This window comes from Mytilus galloprovincialis, chromosome 6, assembly GCF_965363235.1.
Source record: "Mytilus galloprovincialis chromosome 6, xbMytGall1.hap1.1, whole genome shotgun sequence".
In the NCBI taxonomy this organism is placed as follows: Eukaryota; Metazoa; Mollusca; class Bivalvia; order Mytilida; family Mytilidae; genus Mytilus; species Mytilus galloprovincialis.
In genome coordinates, this window is record NC_134843.1 from 73,939,693 (window position 1) to 73,961,073 (window position 21,381).

At 32.2% G+C, this 21,381-nt stretch overlaps 1 protein-coding gene across 1 annotated transcript; it reads right to left on the bottom strand.

Moving 5' to 3' along the window:
* Positions 1-5,982: 5,982 nt before the first annotated feature.
* On the bottom strand, positions 5,983-17,146 carry LOC143080300 (dysbindin protein homolog). Its single transcript, XM_076256050.1, has 8 exons — positions 17,030-17,146; positions 15,651-15,752; positions 14,118-14,178; positions 13,684-13,816; positions 12,638-12,793; positions 10,186-10,326; positions 8,194-8,325; positions 5,983-6,804 (listed from the first exon to the last, which is right to left on the bottom strand). The coding sequence occupies exons 1-8, from the start codon at positions 17,056-17,058 to the stop codon at positions 6,488-6,490; spliced, it is 1,071 nt and encodes a 356-aa protein (XP_076112165.1). The 5' UTR covers positions 17,059-17,146; the 3' UTR covers positions 5,983-6,487.
* Positions 17,147-21,381: the final 4,235 nt, after the last annotated feature.

Genomic DNA, 21,381 nt, shown 5'->3' on the forward strand with positions numbered 1-21,381 from the left:
TCCGAGATGACATACATTTGTGAGTAAAGGTTATTTTGAAGTACAAATGGCTTACGGATATTGTGTTAACCATGCATACATTAAACTTTAATTGTGTTTCAAAAGTTATCTAGACTTTTCTTAATGTCAAAAAGTGTTAAAATTATCAGTATGTACATCTTTTTTTGGCTATATATAGTGTGACAGCATTATTATATGTAAGAATTGATGGATGCATAATTTGTTATTGAAAAATAACATTTTCCAGTTGAGTGATGAGTGTTTTTTGTCTAGAATTTGTCTAGATTTTTCGTCGTTGTTTTGATTACGTGTTATATCCTTTCCTGCTTGTAATGTTGAAGCGGGAGGTTAAAAGTAATGTGGTTTTTTCTGTTCGTCTGTTCGTGTCCTTTTGTCCTTTTGTCCAATTTTTCTGTTTGCTTCCTTTCATGCAGCTTCTTACGTAATTACATTTCCTGAAACTTTTGAAAATCTTACACGCGAGATTTACCTTTGAACGTTTGAATATATCATATTTAATTTCTGCTATACTCTAGAATGACAACGACTCTTTTATATGGTACAAGTTTGTATTCGGTTATGTGCGTCTAAACCTTTATCAGAACATTATTAAACACATTTTATGATCTATACCATATATAATGTCATTGTGCATCTTTCAGTTATTTTTTTTTAATTTTTTTTTTTTATTATTATGTTTTTTTATTGGAAGGGGGATGGGTGGGACCCAGATCATTAAGCTTTTTCTGTAAGTAAATTGAAGATTTTGCCTTTTTTTTTTGGTATAGGCAGGGTTTCATTTGTTGAATCCAACTGACAATACAACAAGTGAATTATCTAAGTGGCTGAAAATTGTGGTTGTATTATTTTTTTTCTGTCAATAAGTTGTCTCTGGATATCTGAATCACAAAAATGCAGTATTCCCAAATCATGAATTAATTCCTTATATCATTTACTTGATGACATTGAATCTCTAAAAATACATTTAGTTGTCCTGTACAGAGAAGGACTTCAGCTGGTCCCTAAACCACAAGTTTTACTAGTTCAGTGGAAATGGACGTTACACTAAACTCTGAAATATATAGATGAACTAAAATTTGTTTAAAATATACAAGACTAACAAAGGCTAGAGGCTACGGGATTGGGACAGGCGCAAAATGCAAAGGTGTTTAACATGTTTTGTGAGATCTCAACCCTTCCTATGCATCTGGCCAATATAGGATAAGCAAACACACGGCAATACGCACTGTAAAACTGTAAAACTCGAGCCCGAGTCTCATGTCAGAATAGGTTTCAGAAGATTTTAAGCAAATATATAAAACAAAACATATGGTCAACGAAATCATGATGACGACTAGAAAAACTAGAGGCTCTCAAGAGCCTGTTTCGCTTACCTAACTCTACGTGGGTTTTTGAAATCATATAAAAAAAGATAAAATTTGGCAACAAAGTAACAACACATGGCCAGCACCTAATAAGGAAAGGAACATTTCATTAAATCAGTGGTTCTGTAGAATACTTTTGTATGCATTTCCCCTAGGGTCCTATGTTAAACTAAGCCTACCGCTGGCGGCCATCTTGGATGATGGATCGGTTACAAAGTATCGACACTTGGTCAGTATCTCATAAGGAACATTTATACTATGTTTGGTGTCATTCCATTCAGTGGTTCTTTAAAAAGAAGAAATGTGTATGTATTTCTCCTTATGAGGGACCTATGTTTAACTAAGTTCCCCCACTGGCGGCCATCTTGGATAATGGATCGACTACGAAGTAACAACACTTGGCCAGCACCTCATAAGGAACAGTCATGCTATGTTTGGTTTCATTCCATTCAGTGGTTCACTAAAAGAAGACATTTGTATGAATTTCCCATAGGGGCTATGTTAAACTAAGTCCCCTGCTGGCGGCCATCTTGGATGATGCATCGGCTACAAAGTAACAACACTTGGTCAACACCTCATATGGAACATTCAGGCTATGTTTGGTTTCACTCAATTCAGTGGTTCTCTAAAAGAAGTCATTTGTATGCATTTCCCGTAGGGTCCTATGTAAAACTAAGTCCCCCCGCTGGTTGCAATCTTGGATGTTGGATCGGCGACAATGTAACAAGACTTGGTCAGCATCTCATAAGGAACATTCATGCTATGTTTGATATCCTTCCGTTCAGTGGTTCTCTAAAAGAAGACATTTGTATGTATTTCCCATAGGGTCCTAAGTTAAACTAAGTCCCTCGCTGGGGCCATCTTGGATAATGGATCGGCTACAAAGTAACAAAACTTGGTCAGCACCCCATAAGGAACATTCATACTTTATTTGGTTTCATTCCATTCATCGGTTCTCTAAAAGAAGACATTTGTATGTATTTCCCATAGGGTCCTATGTTAAACTAAGTCCCCCGCTGGCGGCAATCTTGGATAATGGATTGGCTACGAAGTAACAACACTTGGTCAGCACCTCATAAGGAACAGTCATGCTATGTTTGGTTTCATTCAATTTAGTGGTTCTATAAAAGAAGTCATTTGTATACATTTCCTATAGGATCCTATGCTAAACTAAGTCCCCCGCTGGCGGACATCTTGGAAGATGGATCGGCTACAAAGTAACAACATTTGGTCAGCACCTCATAAGGAACATTCATGCCATGTTTGGTTTCATTCCATTCAGTTGTTCTCTAGTAGAAGTTCAAAATGTAAAAAGTTAACGACTACGACGACGGACGACACGGACGACAAGTGGTGAGAAAAGCTCACTTGGCCCTTCGGGCCAGGTGAGCAAAAAATAAAGGTTGACTTGAACTTGATCATTTCGAATTATTGATGCAACAGCAGTAACTCCTATCAATGAAATCATCATAGTAAGCGGTCACTTTTTAATATCATATCACTGTGTAAAAGAGGGACGAAAGATACCAGAGGGACAGTCAAACTAAGAAATCGAAATTAAACTGACAACGCCATGGCTAAAAATAAAAAGGACAAACAGACAAACAATAGTACGCATGATACAACATAGAAAACTAAAGAATAAACAACACGAACCCCACCAAAAACTAGGAGTGATCTCAGGTGCTCCGGAAGGGTAAGCAGATCCTGCTCCACATGTGGCACCCGTCAAGTTGCTTATGAGATTACAAAACAGGTAAATAGTCTAATTCGGTAGGTCACATTCATGAAAGGGAAGGGGATTGTAGTTACGACGTAAGGAACATATCCAATATCATTTGTGAAACGGTTATTCCATAACGGTCAACCAACTCGTGATGGCGTCCGCAAAATTTACGAAGAGATGATTTTAACTTCACCACTTGGAACTCTTGATTTAATAGCTTCCTTGTGAGCAACAACCCTCTATCAAAAAAATCATGATAGGAAATACAAGTACGGGAATATTGTATCAATTGGGAGATGTATACACCGTATGCAGGTGCTGCTGGAATGTTGCTACTTGTGCAATATACACGCCATATGAATAATTTGTTGGAATTATGCTTCACAGAAAGGTAAAGTTCACTATTAAATACATCACTTTTGTTATAAAGTTTATAAGTTATCAAACAATTCCATAGAAAATTTTCTAAATGTAAATAAAGATGCAATACAGACTTTTGAAGAGTTGATCACAAGCTATTGTCGTTAAAAGTTGTGTTCTAGTTTGTTGATGGAATAGAATCTCACTGCATTATGTCCTCTTTACTTACATGTACAAAAACATTTTAGCGAAGATGGCTGAAATATACTTTACAAAGTAGTAACTGCAGAGATTCGATAATATTTTGTACAATCTTCACCTCAAAATGGAATACACATTATGTGATAAAAGTCCGTGTAATACAGGTAAGTTAGTATATCAGAACTGTAATTACAAAAAGAGAAATTATTTTCCTATAAAATATGGACCTACTAATTCTCCACTGTTAACCTTATCTCACTGTAGAACAGCTATACAAACTTGTCCCTTTGTCTGGCGTATTAAATTATAAGCCAGGTAACTTTTGATAGCTATTATTTTTGTGTTTCTCTCATTTATTTGTATTTTAGTTCTGTCATGTAACGTTGTAATTTTAATGTTATATTTAACCATAAAAACGAGAGGTTTGGCTATTCACAATCACCAGGTTCATCCCACCATTTTTTCTTAAAATGTCCTGTACCAATTCAGGAAAAAGGCTATACTGATATTATAGTTCGTTTCTTTGTGTTGCATTTTATTGCTGTGTTTCTGTTGTGTCGTTGTTCTCTTATATTCGATGTGTTTCCCTAAGTTTAAGTTTGTAACCAAGATTTGTTTTTTTCTCAATCGATTAATGTATTTCGAACAGCGGTATACTACTGTTGCCTTCTTATAGACTGATCGCTTTATAGTATTCCATATTTAAGTGTCATGTATGCCATTTTGCCAAACAAAAAAAGCATTTTCATTTGACGTCCATATGTCTCTGATTACTAGTCATTCATACAATTGTGTCCTTATGTCGTTGATCTATCACTAACTATAATCTATTCGTTCGATGTGTTTGAACTTTTGATTTTGCCATTTGAGTAGGGACTTTTTAAATAGAATTTTACTCGTAGATCTGTATTTTACATTACTATGTATGTTGGCGTTTGTTTTTGTATCAGTTCAGTGTTTATGCTGTTCCATTCTTTTCCTCTTATAGTTAATGTGTTTCACTCGATTATGGTTTGTGTCCTGGATTTGTTTCAGTTAAATCGATTTATGAATATTGAACAGAGATACACAACTATTGCAATTACTTACTTACAAGTTTGTGTCCAACCAGAATATTATTTTTATTCTGGCATTTAGATTGACTAAGTATATGATATATTTAACAACTGATTCAGACATATTATAAGAACTATAAATGTATGGTATAGATTTCATATAATCTCCACCAAGTCACGAATATGACAATTAATATTCATTTGTTTGACGTGTTTGAGCTTTCGATTCTGCCTTTATTAGAGACTTTCCGTTTTAAACATTCATAGGAGTTTGGTATTTATGTTATTTTACTTTTAGCATGATTATCACACTATTATCTGTTTAATTTATTTAGCAGTGTTCTCCCCAGGGCCTTTTAGCATCAGGGTAATGTGATGCTATATTTTTGAATGTGATGCTATCTTTACTAGTTTTCTTATAGATTATGTTATTGAGGTAATACCACCAAATCATGGTACATCACATCCGATTGTATACGAAAATAGGTCGGAAAAAAATATTCCCTTGAATTTGACAGTTGTAGGTAATTAATCCTACATTTTATTGCAGTAAAAGATTTCTATGTCATAAACATATGTCTTGGGTATTTCAAAGCACCATTATTTTTTTATTTGGGATTTCTATAGAATATTTTGTAATCTTGAGGTTACATGGTAACTAAACCTTGTACACAGATAAAATAAGGGGAGAAATTTGATTGGTTAACTTCGAGTGATGGTTATTTTCTTATATGCAATGAAATGTTATGTGAATTTTTTTCTATAGTACTGGATAACACTTTACTCATGCCAAGTATTTCTTTATTTGAAACAAAGATAAATTCTGCAGATTTTTTTGAAAAGTGCAAATTTAAAAAAGACTAATAGGGGGAAATCAATGGTGGTATTACACCTTGATGTGATGCTATAACTTTTAGAAACAAGATGGTATTTCAAATTTCCCTGTTTACCATGACGCTAAATGCTTTGCCTGGGGAAGAACACTGTTTAGTATTAACATCTAAGAGTCATGCAACTTTCAATAATTCTGAGTTCTCTTGTCTTTAGTCAGAGCTGTTTGTCATTTTAGTCTTTTAATAAGCTATAGTGTGCTATCTCATACATGGAAAGAAAATATAAGCAGCGCTACTATGTATTTATAACCTCTGGATGGGATAACCGTTTTCATCAAAATCCCTTTGTCTAGCCACTTTAAAATGACTATTCTTGCAAATGGCAGTGATACATATATTCAGAACAAAAAGCACAATATATATACATATACATATATATTTATTTCATGAAGAAGCTAAAGAAAACTTAATAAAACATTGTTCCCATTGCATTAAACATGTTAAAAGCTTTAAAAAGAAAAATAACATGGTCATATATAACAATTAAGCAATATCAATAAACACTATAATATAAGTAAAATACCTTATATATGGAAGTTGCCATTGCTCTGAATTTAAGAGTTAACTAGTCTTCCATTTCAACACTGGAAGGAAACTCAAAAACATTGACTTAAATTTATATTTCATATTGATAAATACAAGCTAGTGGTCAAATAATGTTGAAGGTTTCTTTTCATCTTCTATAGCATAAGTCTTTGTTTACAGAATAATTTTCCTTGAAAATAAATAAAGTGTCCAAAAATGTCTATCATTCGAACAAGTCTGTCTTTCTTTACATTATAAACTTGAGAGTGCTTCTCAAGAAGTAGTCCTATTCATAAAATAACAACATTTTTGGAATGTGTACATTGTATTAAATTACAAATATTAAGAATCCTCAGCTGAACCATCTTTATTTTTTTCTGTCTTTTCAAGAGCATCACTTTCTTGACCAGTCTTTCCATCTCCACTATTTGTTGAATTGTTCTTTGTCTCCTGACCTTCACCTGATCCTTTTTCTTTTGGACTGCTGTTGTTTATCCAAGTTTGTATTGAATTTTGTTGTTCTACTATGTTTGCTTGTCTATTTTCAACATCACTGTCACTTGTTGCAGTATCCCCAGATTTAATCAAATCTGATTCTTCATCTAACTTTGGAATATAATCATCTTCACTAAACACGTTTTCTGTTTCTTCAAATGATTCTGTAAAACATTCAAATATATTTTTATTTTTTTATTTTTCATAAAAGAAGGGCAAAAGATGCCAGAGGGACATTCAAACTCATAGATCAAAAATGAAATGACAATGCCATAGCTAATAGTTATCAAAGGTACCAGGATTATAATTTAGTACGCCAGACGCGAGTTTCGTCTACATAAGATTCATCAGTGACGCTCATACCAAAATATTTATGAAGCCAAGCAGGTACAAAGTTGAAGAGCATTGAGGATCCGAAATCCCAAAAAGTTGTGCCAAATATGGCTAAGGTAATCTATGCCTGGAATAAGCAAATCCTTAGTTTTTCGAAAAAATTCAAAATTTTGTAAACAAGAAATTCACACAAATAACCACATTATTGATATTCAATAGTATTAAAATAGACAAAGACAAACGGACAAATAATAGTATACAAGACCCAAATTAAAAAACTTAAGACAAAGCAACATGAACCCAACCGGAAACTAGAGGTGATCCCAGGTGCTCAGGAAGGGTAAACAGATCCTGCTCCACATGTGGCACCCATTGTGTTGCTCATGTAATAAACAATGTAGAGTGAGAACACAATGGTATCAACCAATGTCATTGATGTTGCATAGGAAAATAGTGATTAACAGATTATCTTTGGACTAGAAAGTTTCTCTGCTACAACTAATCTTAAGGCTTACACCCTTTAATGACATTGTAGTCAAGAAACTTTCTATAATATTCAAAACAATAGCTACTCTACTAATTCAGGCTTGGTGGTGTGGATTTCTTATATTATTGTGTTATGTAAGAACGATGTGTAATTACTATATGAAACACTACCACTGGCAATACCTTAAACATTTCTACATGAATTACTAAAAGATGCCTTTTTAGCATTGCATTTATAATGTGACAGCATCCAAATAACACAAAAAAACCTAAAGGTCATCATATCAAACAAGAAATTTCAGAAATACAGACAAGTTGAGAATAATATATTATAATTATAATCATATATGTAAACAGTTTGTTATTTATTTTCTAAATTGCTGAGTTAATATATGAAAGTAGTACACCATAAATCTAAATATTATTTTTTAGCTTATTCATATATTTTGCATTTTTTATCAATGAATGATCATGAATAAAGACATATCTACTCTAAGTGGGTCTCATTTGGGTCTAAGCGTGATGTGATTGCCAATTTTTAGTAATAATGACATGTGAAAGTCAAATTATTGAGCCCTAAAAACCAGAAATGAAGTCTAGTGGGACACAGGAAATTACAAAAAAATGAGAATTGCTTACGTACATTGTGTAAGCCGGACACAGGAATCTGACAAAACAGTAAGAGAGATCCAGGATAAGAACCCCCAAATGAGACCCCCCTCTAAGATACATACCCGTTAGATTTTCATTTCCAGGTGTGACTTCAGTTGATCCAAGGAATTCATCTAATGCATCATCTTCTTCTTCAAATGAAAAATCAGCTATATCAACCTTTTTACTTCCCTCTGAACTAGTAACAGAAACTTCTGTAATGTAGACAAGATATTTAAGTTTAACAAATATGAAATTTGCTCTTTTGGGTTCTCAAATATCTATATAAATTTTAAGGATCAATTACTCTGCTTTCAAAATTTATAATCTCATATTTTCAATTTTCCTTAAATTTTTCCATGTGATATTTTCAATCTGAGAACTTTTAATTTTTTATTCAACTTGGCAGACAGTTTTTAACTGAAATATAATAACTCAATAAGAGTTACATAATCAAAGTGCTTGTAAGCACTGAAGGATACAGATTGCATTCACTTGCTATTGGAGCTAAAAATTAAACATCAAAATTGCATTAAGGTACCAGTCTTGTATTACAACTCCAGTTTCCGGTGCATGGAGGGAAACAAAATAGTGCATTTTTTTCTGAATTTTCTTCTGAACTCAATTTTTTCTGTTTGATTATAGGTTTATGCTGAATTGAAACATATATATAGACTTTAAAAAAAATCTTGCATCTTTTGGGGGATATCAATCCAGGAAAGCGGAAGGATATCATGTTTACTGGAAGTGGTGTGGCCTAGTAAAAACAGCAAACAGAAAGTAGAAAAAAAATGTTTTGACTTCAGGATTACATAACTTTTTATTCTTCGTGGCATGACCCACTTTTTTTCCGATTAAATCACAATTTCACATTAGTACATACATGATATGAACATGAAATTTTTTTTCTATGTACCATTTTTTTATTTTTTATTTTCAAAGATCAGCTGTTTTTGCATGTAAGCCTGTGGAGCAGTCAATTACAAGACTGCAACCTTAAGCATTGGCACTTTCAAAGGAAGATTACTTTAATTTTAAATCGTATTGTTGTTTGTCTGTTGATCTTTCTTTTTTTTTGTAGCGATGATGTTATCATATTATTGTTTACTTGTTTGAATTTCTCTTTTGCATCTTTCGCCTCTTGCTTAAATATGACATCATTGATATTTTAGAACAGCTGATACTTGATTCATACACCATGCTAAATTAATGGTCTTATCTTGACAAGCATGGTGATAAACATATGTATAATTTTGACACTTGAATATCTGAGTGTATATTTTATTGATAAGTTTCTCCTAATGTTTATAGATTCAATGTTTGGAATGTTGTGCTGAATGCACTATATTTCTTTATCTTAAAAGTAGTGATACAATATGGTATTTAGTAGCTATCAAACCAGCCCCATAAAGGTGCAATCTTCAACACCCAAAAAGATGAAACAAGACCAATACTGCACACAATTGATTGAAGTAACATGTATATCAGAGCATAACTGATCATTCCAAGATCAAATACTAAAATCATTCTTTTCAATTGGAGCCAAGAAAAGTTTGACAAAAGTTTGCTTTGTATAATGAGTGTTATTAAATTTGAATTACCAACCATTGGCAAACAGAAAGTGGCAGCACAGCAGATGCAAAAATTGCTAACTTGCTACAACTAAACATATTCAAGCTGCAGACCAAATATTAAATCATTCCCATTTACTTTGATGAAAGTTTCTATCTTTTAAACAGACAGACCAAGAGACAAAGATGAAATGGAGAGTTTACTAGACCTGCTTCCGCCCTTTGGTGACACAGGTACACAAACTATTTCAATAACCATATACTTATCTGTTGAATTCAGTGTACTGTGCCTAAATATCTGTATTTATTTCAGACAAATCTAGAAGGACAGAGAGACAGTTGGAATTGAGAGGTTACTACCTGTAGACCTGCTTCCGCCCTTTGGTGACACAGGTACAAAAACTTATCTCTTAAATACTGTGTACTGTACCTAAATATTTGTGTAATTGACAGAAAAAATTCTCATGAGCACTTATGTACACCAGAAGGAAAAGTGAAACTTACTATCTAAACGTCCATATGTTTTGAAATAATCAAGATCATCTTCAAATGCATCCTGGAAAGCTTCTTCTCTTTCTTTCTGTATATTTTTCTTTCTTTTCTCATAGTCGTGTATCTTTTTAGCATGATCTCTAGCTAACTGAACTAAAAAAGCATTAAAATGTTAACATAGACATGTGGAAAGTTGTCTCATTGGCAATCATACCACATCTTCTTTTTTATATAGAGTTTAAAATGTGGTTATAAATAAAATACAAACAGAAAAAATGAAAGAAAGAATACTTATTACCTTTTTAAATTTAAAAGCTGAATATAAAGTGTAGATATTCTATCTACTAGAAGATGTCAGCAAGATCGCTTTAAAAATTGAAAAATATGGTTGGATATTTTTTTCATTTTTTTTCTGAATTCTAACCTATCAGGAATGTCTTTAGTTATAAATAAAACATTTTAATGCCTAATTTACCTGTGTTCTATGCCAGTAGAAGCAACTTAGGAGAAGTGAGCAGTGTGTAGACTGAGCATGTGCGAAAGCATATAAGACACAGATTGATCAAACAGTCTCCATATTTGAATACTTTCTCAAAACTTGGCATTTTCTTGGGAAAAAAGATTGTTTCTAAGACTAATTTAGGAAGTACAAAACACTATATCACAAATATTTCCGTCTTTGTATGTTTTCAGAGGAGTTGCGCCTCAATGAAGTCAGTCTCTTCCTTTATTAATATAGATATTATATTCTTGTTTTTCACAATAGAATAAGTTAATGGTAAATGAGTACACTGTATAATGTGGAAAGGTAAGAAATTTGTATCAACTGGACAGAAAAAGTAAATCTTCTCTGATATACATTTTTCCTTAAGGTTTTTTTCAAAACTTAACCAAGAATAAAGTTTGTCAACAAAATTCTAAAAAAAATACCTGTTTTAAGAATAATGTTTTTATTTCATTTGTTGCCAAAAAATGGTAAGGAACTTACAAACATCAACCTTAATATCATACCCCTATAGATTCTTAGTGTTAATGACTTGTGTATACAATTACCTTTACAGTTTTCTAGTTCATCTTGTTTTCTCTGGTTATATCCTGACAGTTTCTGTGTGTCAATGAACTGTGTATACAATTACCTTTACAGTTTTCTAGTTCATCTTGTTTTCTCTGGTTATATCCTGACAGTTTCTGTGTGTCAATGAACTGTGTATACAATTACCTTTACAGTTTTCTAGTTCATCTTTTTTTCTCTGGTTATATCCTGACAGTTTCTGTGTGTCAATGAACTGTGTATACAATTACCTTTACAGTTTTCTAGTTCATCTTGTTTTCTCTGGTTATATCCTGACAGTTTCTGTGTGTCAATGAACTGTGTATACAATTACCTTTACAGTTTTCTAGTTCATCTTGTTTTCTCTGGTTATATCCTGACAGTTTCTGTGTGTCAATGAATTGTGTATACAATTACCTTTACAGTTTTCTAGTTCATCTTGTTTTCTCTGGTTATATCCTGACAGTTTCTGTGTGTCAATGAACTGTGTATACAATTACCTTTACAGTTTTCTAGTTCATCTTGTTTTCTCTGGTTATATCCTGACAGTTTCTGTGTGTCAATGAACTGTGTATACAATTACCTTTACAGTTTTCTAGTTCATCTTGTTTTCTCTGGTTATATCCTGACAGTTTCTGTGTGTCAATGAACTGTGTATACAATTACCTTTACAGTTTTCTAGTTCATCTTGTTTTCTCTGGTTATATCCTGACAGTTTCTGTGTGTCAATGAACTGTGTATACAATTACCTTTACAGTTTTCTAGTTCATCTTGTTTTCTCTGGTTATATCCTGACAGTTTCTGTGTGTCAATGAACTGTGTATACAATTACCTTTACAGTTTTCTAGTTCATCTTGTTTTCTCTGGTTATATCCTGACAGTTTCTGTGTGTCAATGAACTGTGTATACAATTACCTTTACAGTTTTCTAGTTCATCTTGTTTTCTCTGGTTATATCCTGACAGTTTCTGTGTGTCAATGAACTGTGTATACAATTACCTTTACAGTTTTCTAGTTCATCTTGTTTTCTCTGGTTATATCCTGACAGTTTCTGGTTGTCAATGAACTGTGTATACAATTACCTTTACAGTTTTCTAGTTCATCTTGTTTTCTCTGGTTATATCCTGACAGTTTCTGTGTGTCAATGAACTGTGTATACAATTACCTTTACAGTTTTCTAGTTCATCTTGTTTTCTCTGGTTATATCCTGACAGTTTCTGTGTGTCAATGAACTGTGTATACAATTACCTTTACAGTTTTCTAGTTCATCTTGTTTTCTCTGGTTATATCCTGACAGTTTCTGGTTGTCAATGAACTGTGTATACAATTACCTTTACAGTTTTCTAGTTCATCTTGTTTTCTCTGGTTATATCCTGACAGTTTCTGTGTGTCAATGAACTGTGTATACAATTACCTTTACAGTTTTCTAGTTCATCTTGTTTTCTCTGGTTATATCCTGACAGTTTCTGTGTGTCAATGAACTGTGCATTCATCAGTTCTTTTTCTTCTATTACATCTTCTAGATTTATTAAAGCTGTATTGACTTTTTCATATTCTCCTTCTAAGGATGCTTTAAATATATAAATTTTAAAAAGATCATCATATATACCAAAAATCTGTTAGCGTTCGTAGGAACCCAAGGTCGCACCTATTTTCGCTGTTCATCGCAGACTCAACAAAAATATGGAAAAAAATTAATAAAACCATTCCTCTTGAAATTATCTCTTGATTATAGGAAGTCTCTATCCAAGTTTGGTAAAAATCAGGATTGTTTATGAATCTAATAAATGTTTTAAAAACTTTAACTGCACACTGTATGTAATGTTAACTGGAAGAAAAACTAAGTCCATTTATAAGTAAAATACTGATAAAAAGTATAAAATTTTAACAAAATTTCCTTCTAGATACTAGCTTTTGATCATCAAAAAGCTTCTGTATAAGTTTAGTACAAATCCAGGATAGTTTAAGAGAGTTATCAAAATTTCAAAAACTTTTACCACAGAGCGCTGACGGAATGTAGGATTTCTATGTCTCGCTTTTTCGACAAAAGTCAAAGGCTCGACAAAAAGTAAATGTTTATTATGCAAGAAATTGAGAGTTAGTACTTAATGAACTATATATATAGATAAAAATATAACTTTTATTGTGCAAAGGAGTAAGTACTTATCTCTAAAAATACAAAACAGTTTGTAGTAAACATTTTAAAGAACTAACATTTAAATGGATTGAAATGTCTTAAAAAATTTTATTCATCTACAAACAAATTCCTTATCTGTCAAAATCAGTTGCAGTATCTTTCCAAATATGATTACTATCTGCATTTTAAGATTTTAAAGGACATAAATATCAAGACACCAAAGATTCCCAACATTTATTTCTAATCCTGGTGATATTATAAAAACTAACTTTACAGTATTTATACAGTATTGTATCCCCTATCACCTTTTTACTAAATCTCACCTAGTAAATCTGTAGCTTGTTGTAAATGAGATACCAGTATTGGTAAGGAAACCAGACTTTCGTGTAACTGTGACATCATTTCCTGTTGTCTGTCGTATCTTATATACAGTTCTGTTATCTGGCTATCAGAATCCTGCAAAATAAATATTACAGTGATATGTTGCAAACACAAAAATATTTTCATGATTTAAAGTTGAAACATGTTGGGTTCTATGTACAATTCTACTTTTTTAGTATAACTTTTTAAGTTACAAATTTCTTTTTCACAAATATAAGAAAAGCCTGTGTGATAAACAGTAAAATTTAAATCTAAGCTCTTCCAAATACACTTGTTATAAATATTAAAAAAATTGCCAATACATGTGTATTTACACATGTATTGAATAATGATACTCAGGAAAGACTGGTACCCTGTCAGTGAACCATTTACCAACCTCTGCTCTCCTTGCATTTTGTTGACAATTGTCATGGAGTTCCTTCCAAATTCCCTGGTAACTGTAAAAAATTATATAAAAATATTACAAATATATATATATATAGGATATGTTACCAACTGACAAAGTGCTTTTGGACTGGAGAGTGCAAAGTAATTCCAAAATTAAGAAAATGTATTAGTTTTACAGTAATGATCAGGTTGATGCACTTTGTGTGTTTTATGAACAGTTTTTTGCTGATTAGATATAAATATATAGGTTAACATATCATTTTAAGTAGCTAAAAAAACATAAAAACAAGTTGAACTGTGATATTGCTTCCTTGTGATACCCCTGCAATAAGAACTGTAATTTCAGAAACAATTGTGTGTATTCATTATTGCTATTGTCGGAATACATTTTTTATGCAAATTTAAAAATTGTGATTTCAGAAAGAACTACAAACAAACTAGAGGCTCTAAAGAGCCTGTGTCGTTCACCTTGGTCTATGTGCATATTAAACAAAGGACACAGATGGATTCATGAAAAAATTGTGTTTTGGTGATGATGATGTGTTTGTAGATCTTACTTTACTGAACATTCTAGCTGTTTACAATTATCTCTATCTATAATGAACTTGGCCCAGTAGTTACAGTGGAAAATATTTGGTAAAAATTTACAAAAATTTAAAACATTTATGAAAATTGTTAAAAATTGACTATAAAGGGCAATAAATCCTTAAGGGGTCAAATGACCATTTTGATCATGTTGACTCATTTGTAGGTCTTACTTTGCTGTACATTATTACTGTTTATAGTTTATCTCTATCTATAATAATATTCAAGATAATAACCAAAAGCTGCAAAATTTTCTTAAATTACCAATTCAGGGGCAGCAACCCAACAACGGGTTGCCTGATTGGTCTGAAAATTTAAGGGCAGATAGATCTTGACATAATGGACAATTTTATCCCATCAGATTTGCTCTAAATGCTTTAGTTTAAAAAATATGAGCCAAACACTGCATTTTACCCTACAATGTATGTACTATTTTAAGCCATTTATGCCATCTTGGTTCACGGGCGGGGTCATCGGACACATTTTTTTAAACAAGATACCCTAATGATTTGTCATTACAGTTTCAGAGGAGAAGATTTTTGTAAAAGATTACAAAAATTTAAGAAAAATTGTTAAAATTTGACTATAAAGGGCAATAACTCCTTAAGGGGTCAACTGACCATTTTGGTATGTGGACTTATTTGTAGATCTTACTTTGCTGAACATTATTGCTGTTTACAATTTATCTCTATCTATAATAATATTCAAGATAATAACCAAAAACGACGATATTTCCTTAAAATTACAAATTCAGGGGCAGCAACCCAACAACAGGTTGTCCGATTGAAACCATATTTCAGAAAATCTCTATTTATTGTCCAATCCCAAGAAAATGCTACCAAACTTAAAGTGAAAAAAAGAAAGACAGAAGGAATGACAGATGTTAACCAGTATACCCCTCATTTGAAGAAGGGAGTAATTACTATTATTGCAGTACCTGTCAAGAAGTTCTGCACCAGCATCAAAGTTAACTGATGACTTAGAAACACCAATTGGTATATCTTGTTTGACAGTGTCTCTGGATGTGATAGACTTAAATCTGTAAAAATGTATTAAAACATGTAAGTATTAAAATGTATGTACACATTAACTAAATGTGTATGTTCATTTTAGTAATAAATCATGATCATACATAGATATTGTAATGGATGTGACTTGGAGAGTCTCCTTTAATATGTTCCTGGTTCGTATTTTCTAAATTATTTCTATGTTTCACTTTGATTTACACATACTTTATAGCTGAATAAGTGGTATGAGCTTTGTTCATTTTTGAAGGCAGTACAGAGACCTATAGTATGATAGTTGTTAATTTATTTCTGTGTCATTTGTTCATGTGAAGAGTTGTTTCATTGGCAATCATACCACATCTTTATATAGAATCCAAAGTTGCTTTAAAATTTATTAAACTGAACTTTATTGATTGACATGGACAGTAGATGGACAATATATACCTGACAATAGTTGGTGATTTGAACTGTGTACATGAGTGGACCATATCAAACGAAATTCAACTGTTTGTTAATTTTATCATCTTCTGCAAGGGACGAAAAAAAAAGTGCACTGCATAATCCAGTTAAGTTATGGATTTTCTTAATCATACAATGCATTTGAATTATATTTATCTAGGGCATGCTATGCTTTAAAACCTTTCCAGATGCACAGGTTTTTCTGTACTCAGAGTAAATTTTGAGGTGAAAATAACACAAACCTTAACTTGATTGATGTACATCTGTAAATTAATTATTGAGTTTGAGTTCTATTTGATTTAGGCTTAGTTCAGCCAAAACATGATATGAGGTATCCCAATTGATAGAATAGGGACACATAACTAGCCACTACATGTTCCAGGAGGGGTGGACACTGACCCCCTCCTGTTACAATATTATTTCTTAAAATTTGCTTCATAGACTAAAATCACCAGAATGCAAAGAAGAAAACAAATAAGCATTTAAAATGGAAAGATTAAACAATACTTTATTAATGCAATATGTTTAATTATTAAAATGCTCAGTCACACCATTAGTATTTGAATTTCAATTTGTTATAAAGTTTTCTTTTATACCCTTTGTATTTGTTGAACATTATGCATTTTCTAGGGTGACTTTTTTTAATGCCAAATTTATTGTCATTTAGGTTTATAGATCTTTGTGCAATAAAGGTGATTTTATTTAGATGTGAAGGAACAGGGCAGTCAAACTGCCACATCTTTCCACTTCCAGGTCATACAAAATTGAACACATATATTGGAATGGAACAACAAAATAAACAGCATAAACTTACTGAATTTTTGTTGGTGTACATATAATGTATACCTACCCTGCTGCTATACTTTTAAAAACACTCATAGTTGTTTTTTGGTTGTTTTCTTTCAATATTGTTCGTCTGCCATTTTGTACAGTCACATGGTGTGTCACGTGATAGAAACTAAATTCGGACAAAGACGGGTCTGATTCGGGTTTTTTATTTCACGGGGAAAGTATTTTTTTAAAGGAGTCCATTATACCTGGGAACAGCAAGTTCCTGATTATACATAAGTACCTAATCAAAGATATTCAATCGTAAAATCAAAAATTCTGTAGGCCTATTGACTCAAATAAAAACCAATTACAAAATGTATACAAAAGCTAATAGCGTAAGTTTCAGTCAATTATTTCACGAACATTGATTTGTTTTAGTGTTTTCGCTTTACACTTTGATACACATCAAAACCGGATTTAGGTGGGAATGATTGATTATTTAGGGAATCACTGAAGCAGACTCGAGCGGGACCCCGCCTTAGGCAGTCAGTGCCCCCTACCCCTTTTGAAATTTTCTTGATTCGCCACTGCACCTGTTTAAATCGACACGATATCATTTTTGCGCTTTCACATAAAAAATCTAAATGAGTGTAACCATTACACAGATTATAATTAATTACAATTCTTCAATTTGAAAACTGAAACTACATTCAATATGTATTCATCACTGCCTGGAAGTCTAAGCTCGGGAAATTTAACACATGACATGGGTAAAATCTCTTTGTTCTTACTGTGCTAGAATCTGAATAATGCACAGCTTAGGTGTGCATTAACTACCTCAGATATTCTGCACAGTTCAAATGTATTTTTAGCTTAAGGGGCGGTTCCTGGATCGGATATTGGAAGAGGTAGTTGACGATTTTCATGATGCTAAAACACGATAGTCCCCTCCCCAAATCCGCCTCTGCCTTGAAGTTACGACAAAGTTGATTAGTAAACAACTTTGTACAAACATCGTAGTTTCAAGTCAAATTAGAAATAACAGAAAAGTTTCTCATTCTTTCTTTTTTTTATATATATATATCTAAACGGGAACATTAAATATTTTATTATATTGTGTGTACAGTGTAATTCTTAAGTCAGTGTTAAACTGTTTTAAAGTCAGAACAGATAACAACACTCTGACTTTGGTTATTTCTGCCAAAAAAAAATAAATGTATTTAAGAAATGACTATTATATTTTTTATGTCTATGAAGAAATAACATAAAAAAAAAATGGTGCACACTGAATAACGGGCGTAGCGGGTTATTTAACAGTGTGCACCACATTTTTTATGTTATGTCGAATAGACAGAAAAAAATATTACAGTCATTTCTTATAATTTAATTCTAAATTCCATTTAAAAAAACGTTGATGACGTCTCGGTCACATGACTAAATTATGTCTATGGGCTGATAACAAAATAACGTCAGCCAATCAGAAGACGCGTTACATCCAAAATTAAATTATTTAAGAATATTCGAATAAATGAAAATGAGGTTTTAGACTCGATGGAATTCATTACGACTTTTTAAATATCAATTCCTATAAACATGATAAAGTGACTATTTTGGGATCGAATGTATTGTCAGAGGATCATATTCAAATCGGTGTTAACACAGGTTGTGTTTGTTGGGCGGGCGGGGGTTAGCTTCAGATCAATCAGACTTCGTTTAGATGGACATGTCTTTAAAAAATAATACAGTTACAGAAAGTTTGGGCTTTGAGTAGTAAAAGATTGGAAAGAGAAGCGTTTTTTCTGTTTATTTAACATTCTTAACTTAGGTACTAACCTCTTCCTCTGTTCATCTTAATTTCTTTTCTTTTCTTCTTTTTTTTAAGTAAATCATGTTTTAATGATAGTTTTATACATTTGTTAGTGGATACATCAAATACCGGTACCTTATCCCGGCCTCGTAAACTTTATTTCTTTCAGCATATCATTGAGAGAAAGAAAGGCAATTAATCTATACTCTATAACCCTTTCAATTAGGATTTTGCATACATCGATTTGAAAGTACATAATGTAGGTTAAAGTCTTAATCGTCATTAATTTAAAAAAAATAAAAATGATGAATAAATTTAGCAGAAACGACAAAAAAAATGTACCATTAAATTGCAATTATTCAAATAAATTAACAATTTAAGAGAAGCCTTTGAAAAAAAGTTTATAATAAAAAAACTTACCAACCTTTGAATAAATATAGGCGTATTTCCCCCTTTCTTTATCCAACAAGAAACTTTCATAAGAGCCGCTGATTACGGGTTATCGTCCGCATATTTCCAAAATGTTCTCGTAAATTGATGACGTCATATGTTAAAACAGTTATTGGTCAATCAAATCGGTATATGCGATTTAATCTGCATGTTCTGGATGACCCTTTTGCCCGAACTCCTACGTCGTTCGGGTTAATTAGGTGTCACCAGAGCCCATTTCCTTTCTCAATTTTATTGCTTGGTCAATAACTATAACATATCATGTCGGACTGTTTAACTTTGCTTATTTTATTTTTTTTTTATAATAAAAGAATATTGCAGTATAATATAATTATTTATTTGCTTGCTGCATATTTTGTTCACCAAAGAATATGCTAAATGGTGATAATTATTTTTATTGGAATTTTAAAATGGCGACCATATAATACATATGGCAATAATTGTATCCATGACATTTTGGATTTGGACTCCAAATTGTTTTTTGAGCATTATATGGTTGGGTTTTTTTTTTTAATTATGCCATGCCGTAAAATACAATTATCGGTGTCCAATGGACCTGTATCAAACCATCCACTGAGTTATGTGTTAAAACCGATACCACGGTAAATGTGTTTGTATATAATTCCTTGGTATGACCAACGTCTTATTGTTTGACCAGAACTCTGCTGTCTTCTCTCCATCTTAAAACAAAGAAAAACATTAGGGGATCATGAAAGAAGGTGGAAATGCACTATACCGTTAGGCGTCAAACCAGTGGCGGTCCAAGGGGGGGGGGGGGGGGGGGTTCCGGGGTGTTGCAACCCCCCTTTTTTTTTGGCCGATCAATACATTTGAATGGGAGCATATAGTTGGAACCCCCCCCCCCTTTTTTTAAATGGCTGGATCCGCCACTGCAAACAGTCATTTTCGGCAAAACGTTAGCGTCAAATTTGTTCAAGTTTTACTGTGGTTCGGCAAAATATCCACATCGTGATTCGTCAAAGGTATCAAATTACTATCGTTATCGTTTTTTCTTGAAAATTCAAAGTGATTCGTCAAAATTATTCAATATTTCTTATCGTCTCACAGAAAGTGTACATTTCATCGTCATGGACCAAAAATTAACGTTAACATTATTTGGCAAGAATTTTTCCCGTTATTCGTCAAGAAGGTAGGTACCCCCATTACGACCCTCATGAAAACCACCCAAATTCCGCCCAATAAGTGGATACGCCGAAACTCAATGTGCAGGTTAAGTTGTAGTAGTAGTAAGAATACACAGTGCAGTTGTAAAAATAATTAATAATTAAAAGTCTGAATTAAAACAAGTTGTAATATTTGCTTGTGATAAGGAGGCGTATTTGAAAAATGGCTTCCTAATTTGAAATATTGACTATATCTATTTTAAAGGCAATTATTGCATTTGTTTGATCTTTGATGTTAAACAATTAATCACTACAATTCATATCTTATTTCTTATTATTGCAGTATGAATAAGCACGGAAAATATATATTCTACATTAATAAATGATACGTTTAAAAAATGTGGAATACTTTATGAATGAAATAAATTTCGCCAACAAGAAATATTTTTAGCACAAACCAATGACATCACAAGTTTAATTGAATTTTCAACAATAGTTTCTCGTTAAGATAAAACAAATTGCTTCCTATTGGAAGAAATTTCAAGGGTGAATACTTTTAGAAAAGATAAGTTTGTTTAATACTTTTTACATTGTACTATATCTGTGCTGAATATGCATAAAATAGTCACCACTTGATGTAACATATAACGATCAATCAATCAGTATTTTAGGTTATTATTTGTCCGGTTGACTGCTTTAGTCAAAGATGAAATATTATGTTTGATGGTCGTTTTTCTTATATATTTATATTTTCAACAAATACACAGCAGTTTGGTTATTTTATTTGCTAAATTTAAGCAAAATGGATGAGACACAAGTACATCATACTTATATATGAAGTTTTCTTTATATCACAATATGAGTACATACTATACAATAATCATACCATGAGCATGCATGTAAAACGAATAATTTAATAAAATAATTTACGAACTGTATAAATAAAAAGAAAAGGAGGCAAATTATTTTTCTGTGATTATGATTAAGGTTTTGATGACGATGGTCGTGCCTGCAGTATCAATAACACTTTGTAAAGGTACATGTTTGAAA

Excerpts from the sequence above, each read along its gene's own strand:
- LOC143080300 (XM_076256050.1), bottom strand. The coding sequence starts at position 17,058 with ATGAGTGTTTTTAAAAGTATAGCAGCAGG. Across the intron at positions 15,753-17,029 it reads TTTAAAAGTATAGCAGCAGG|ATTTAAGTCTATCACATCCA; the intron begins GTAGGTATACAT and ends ACATTTTTACAG. Across the intron at positions 10,327-12,637 it reads TGAACTAGAAAACTGTAAAG|TTCAGTTAGCTAGAGATCAT; the intron begins GTAATTGTATAC and ends ATGCTTTTTTAG.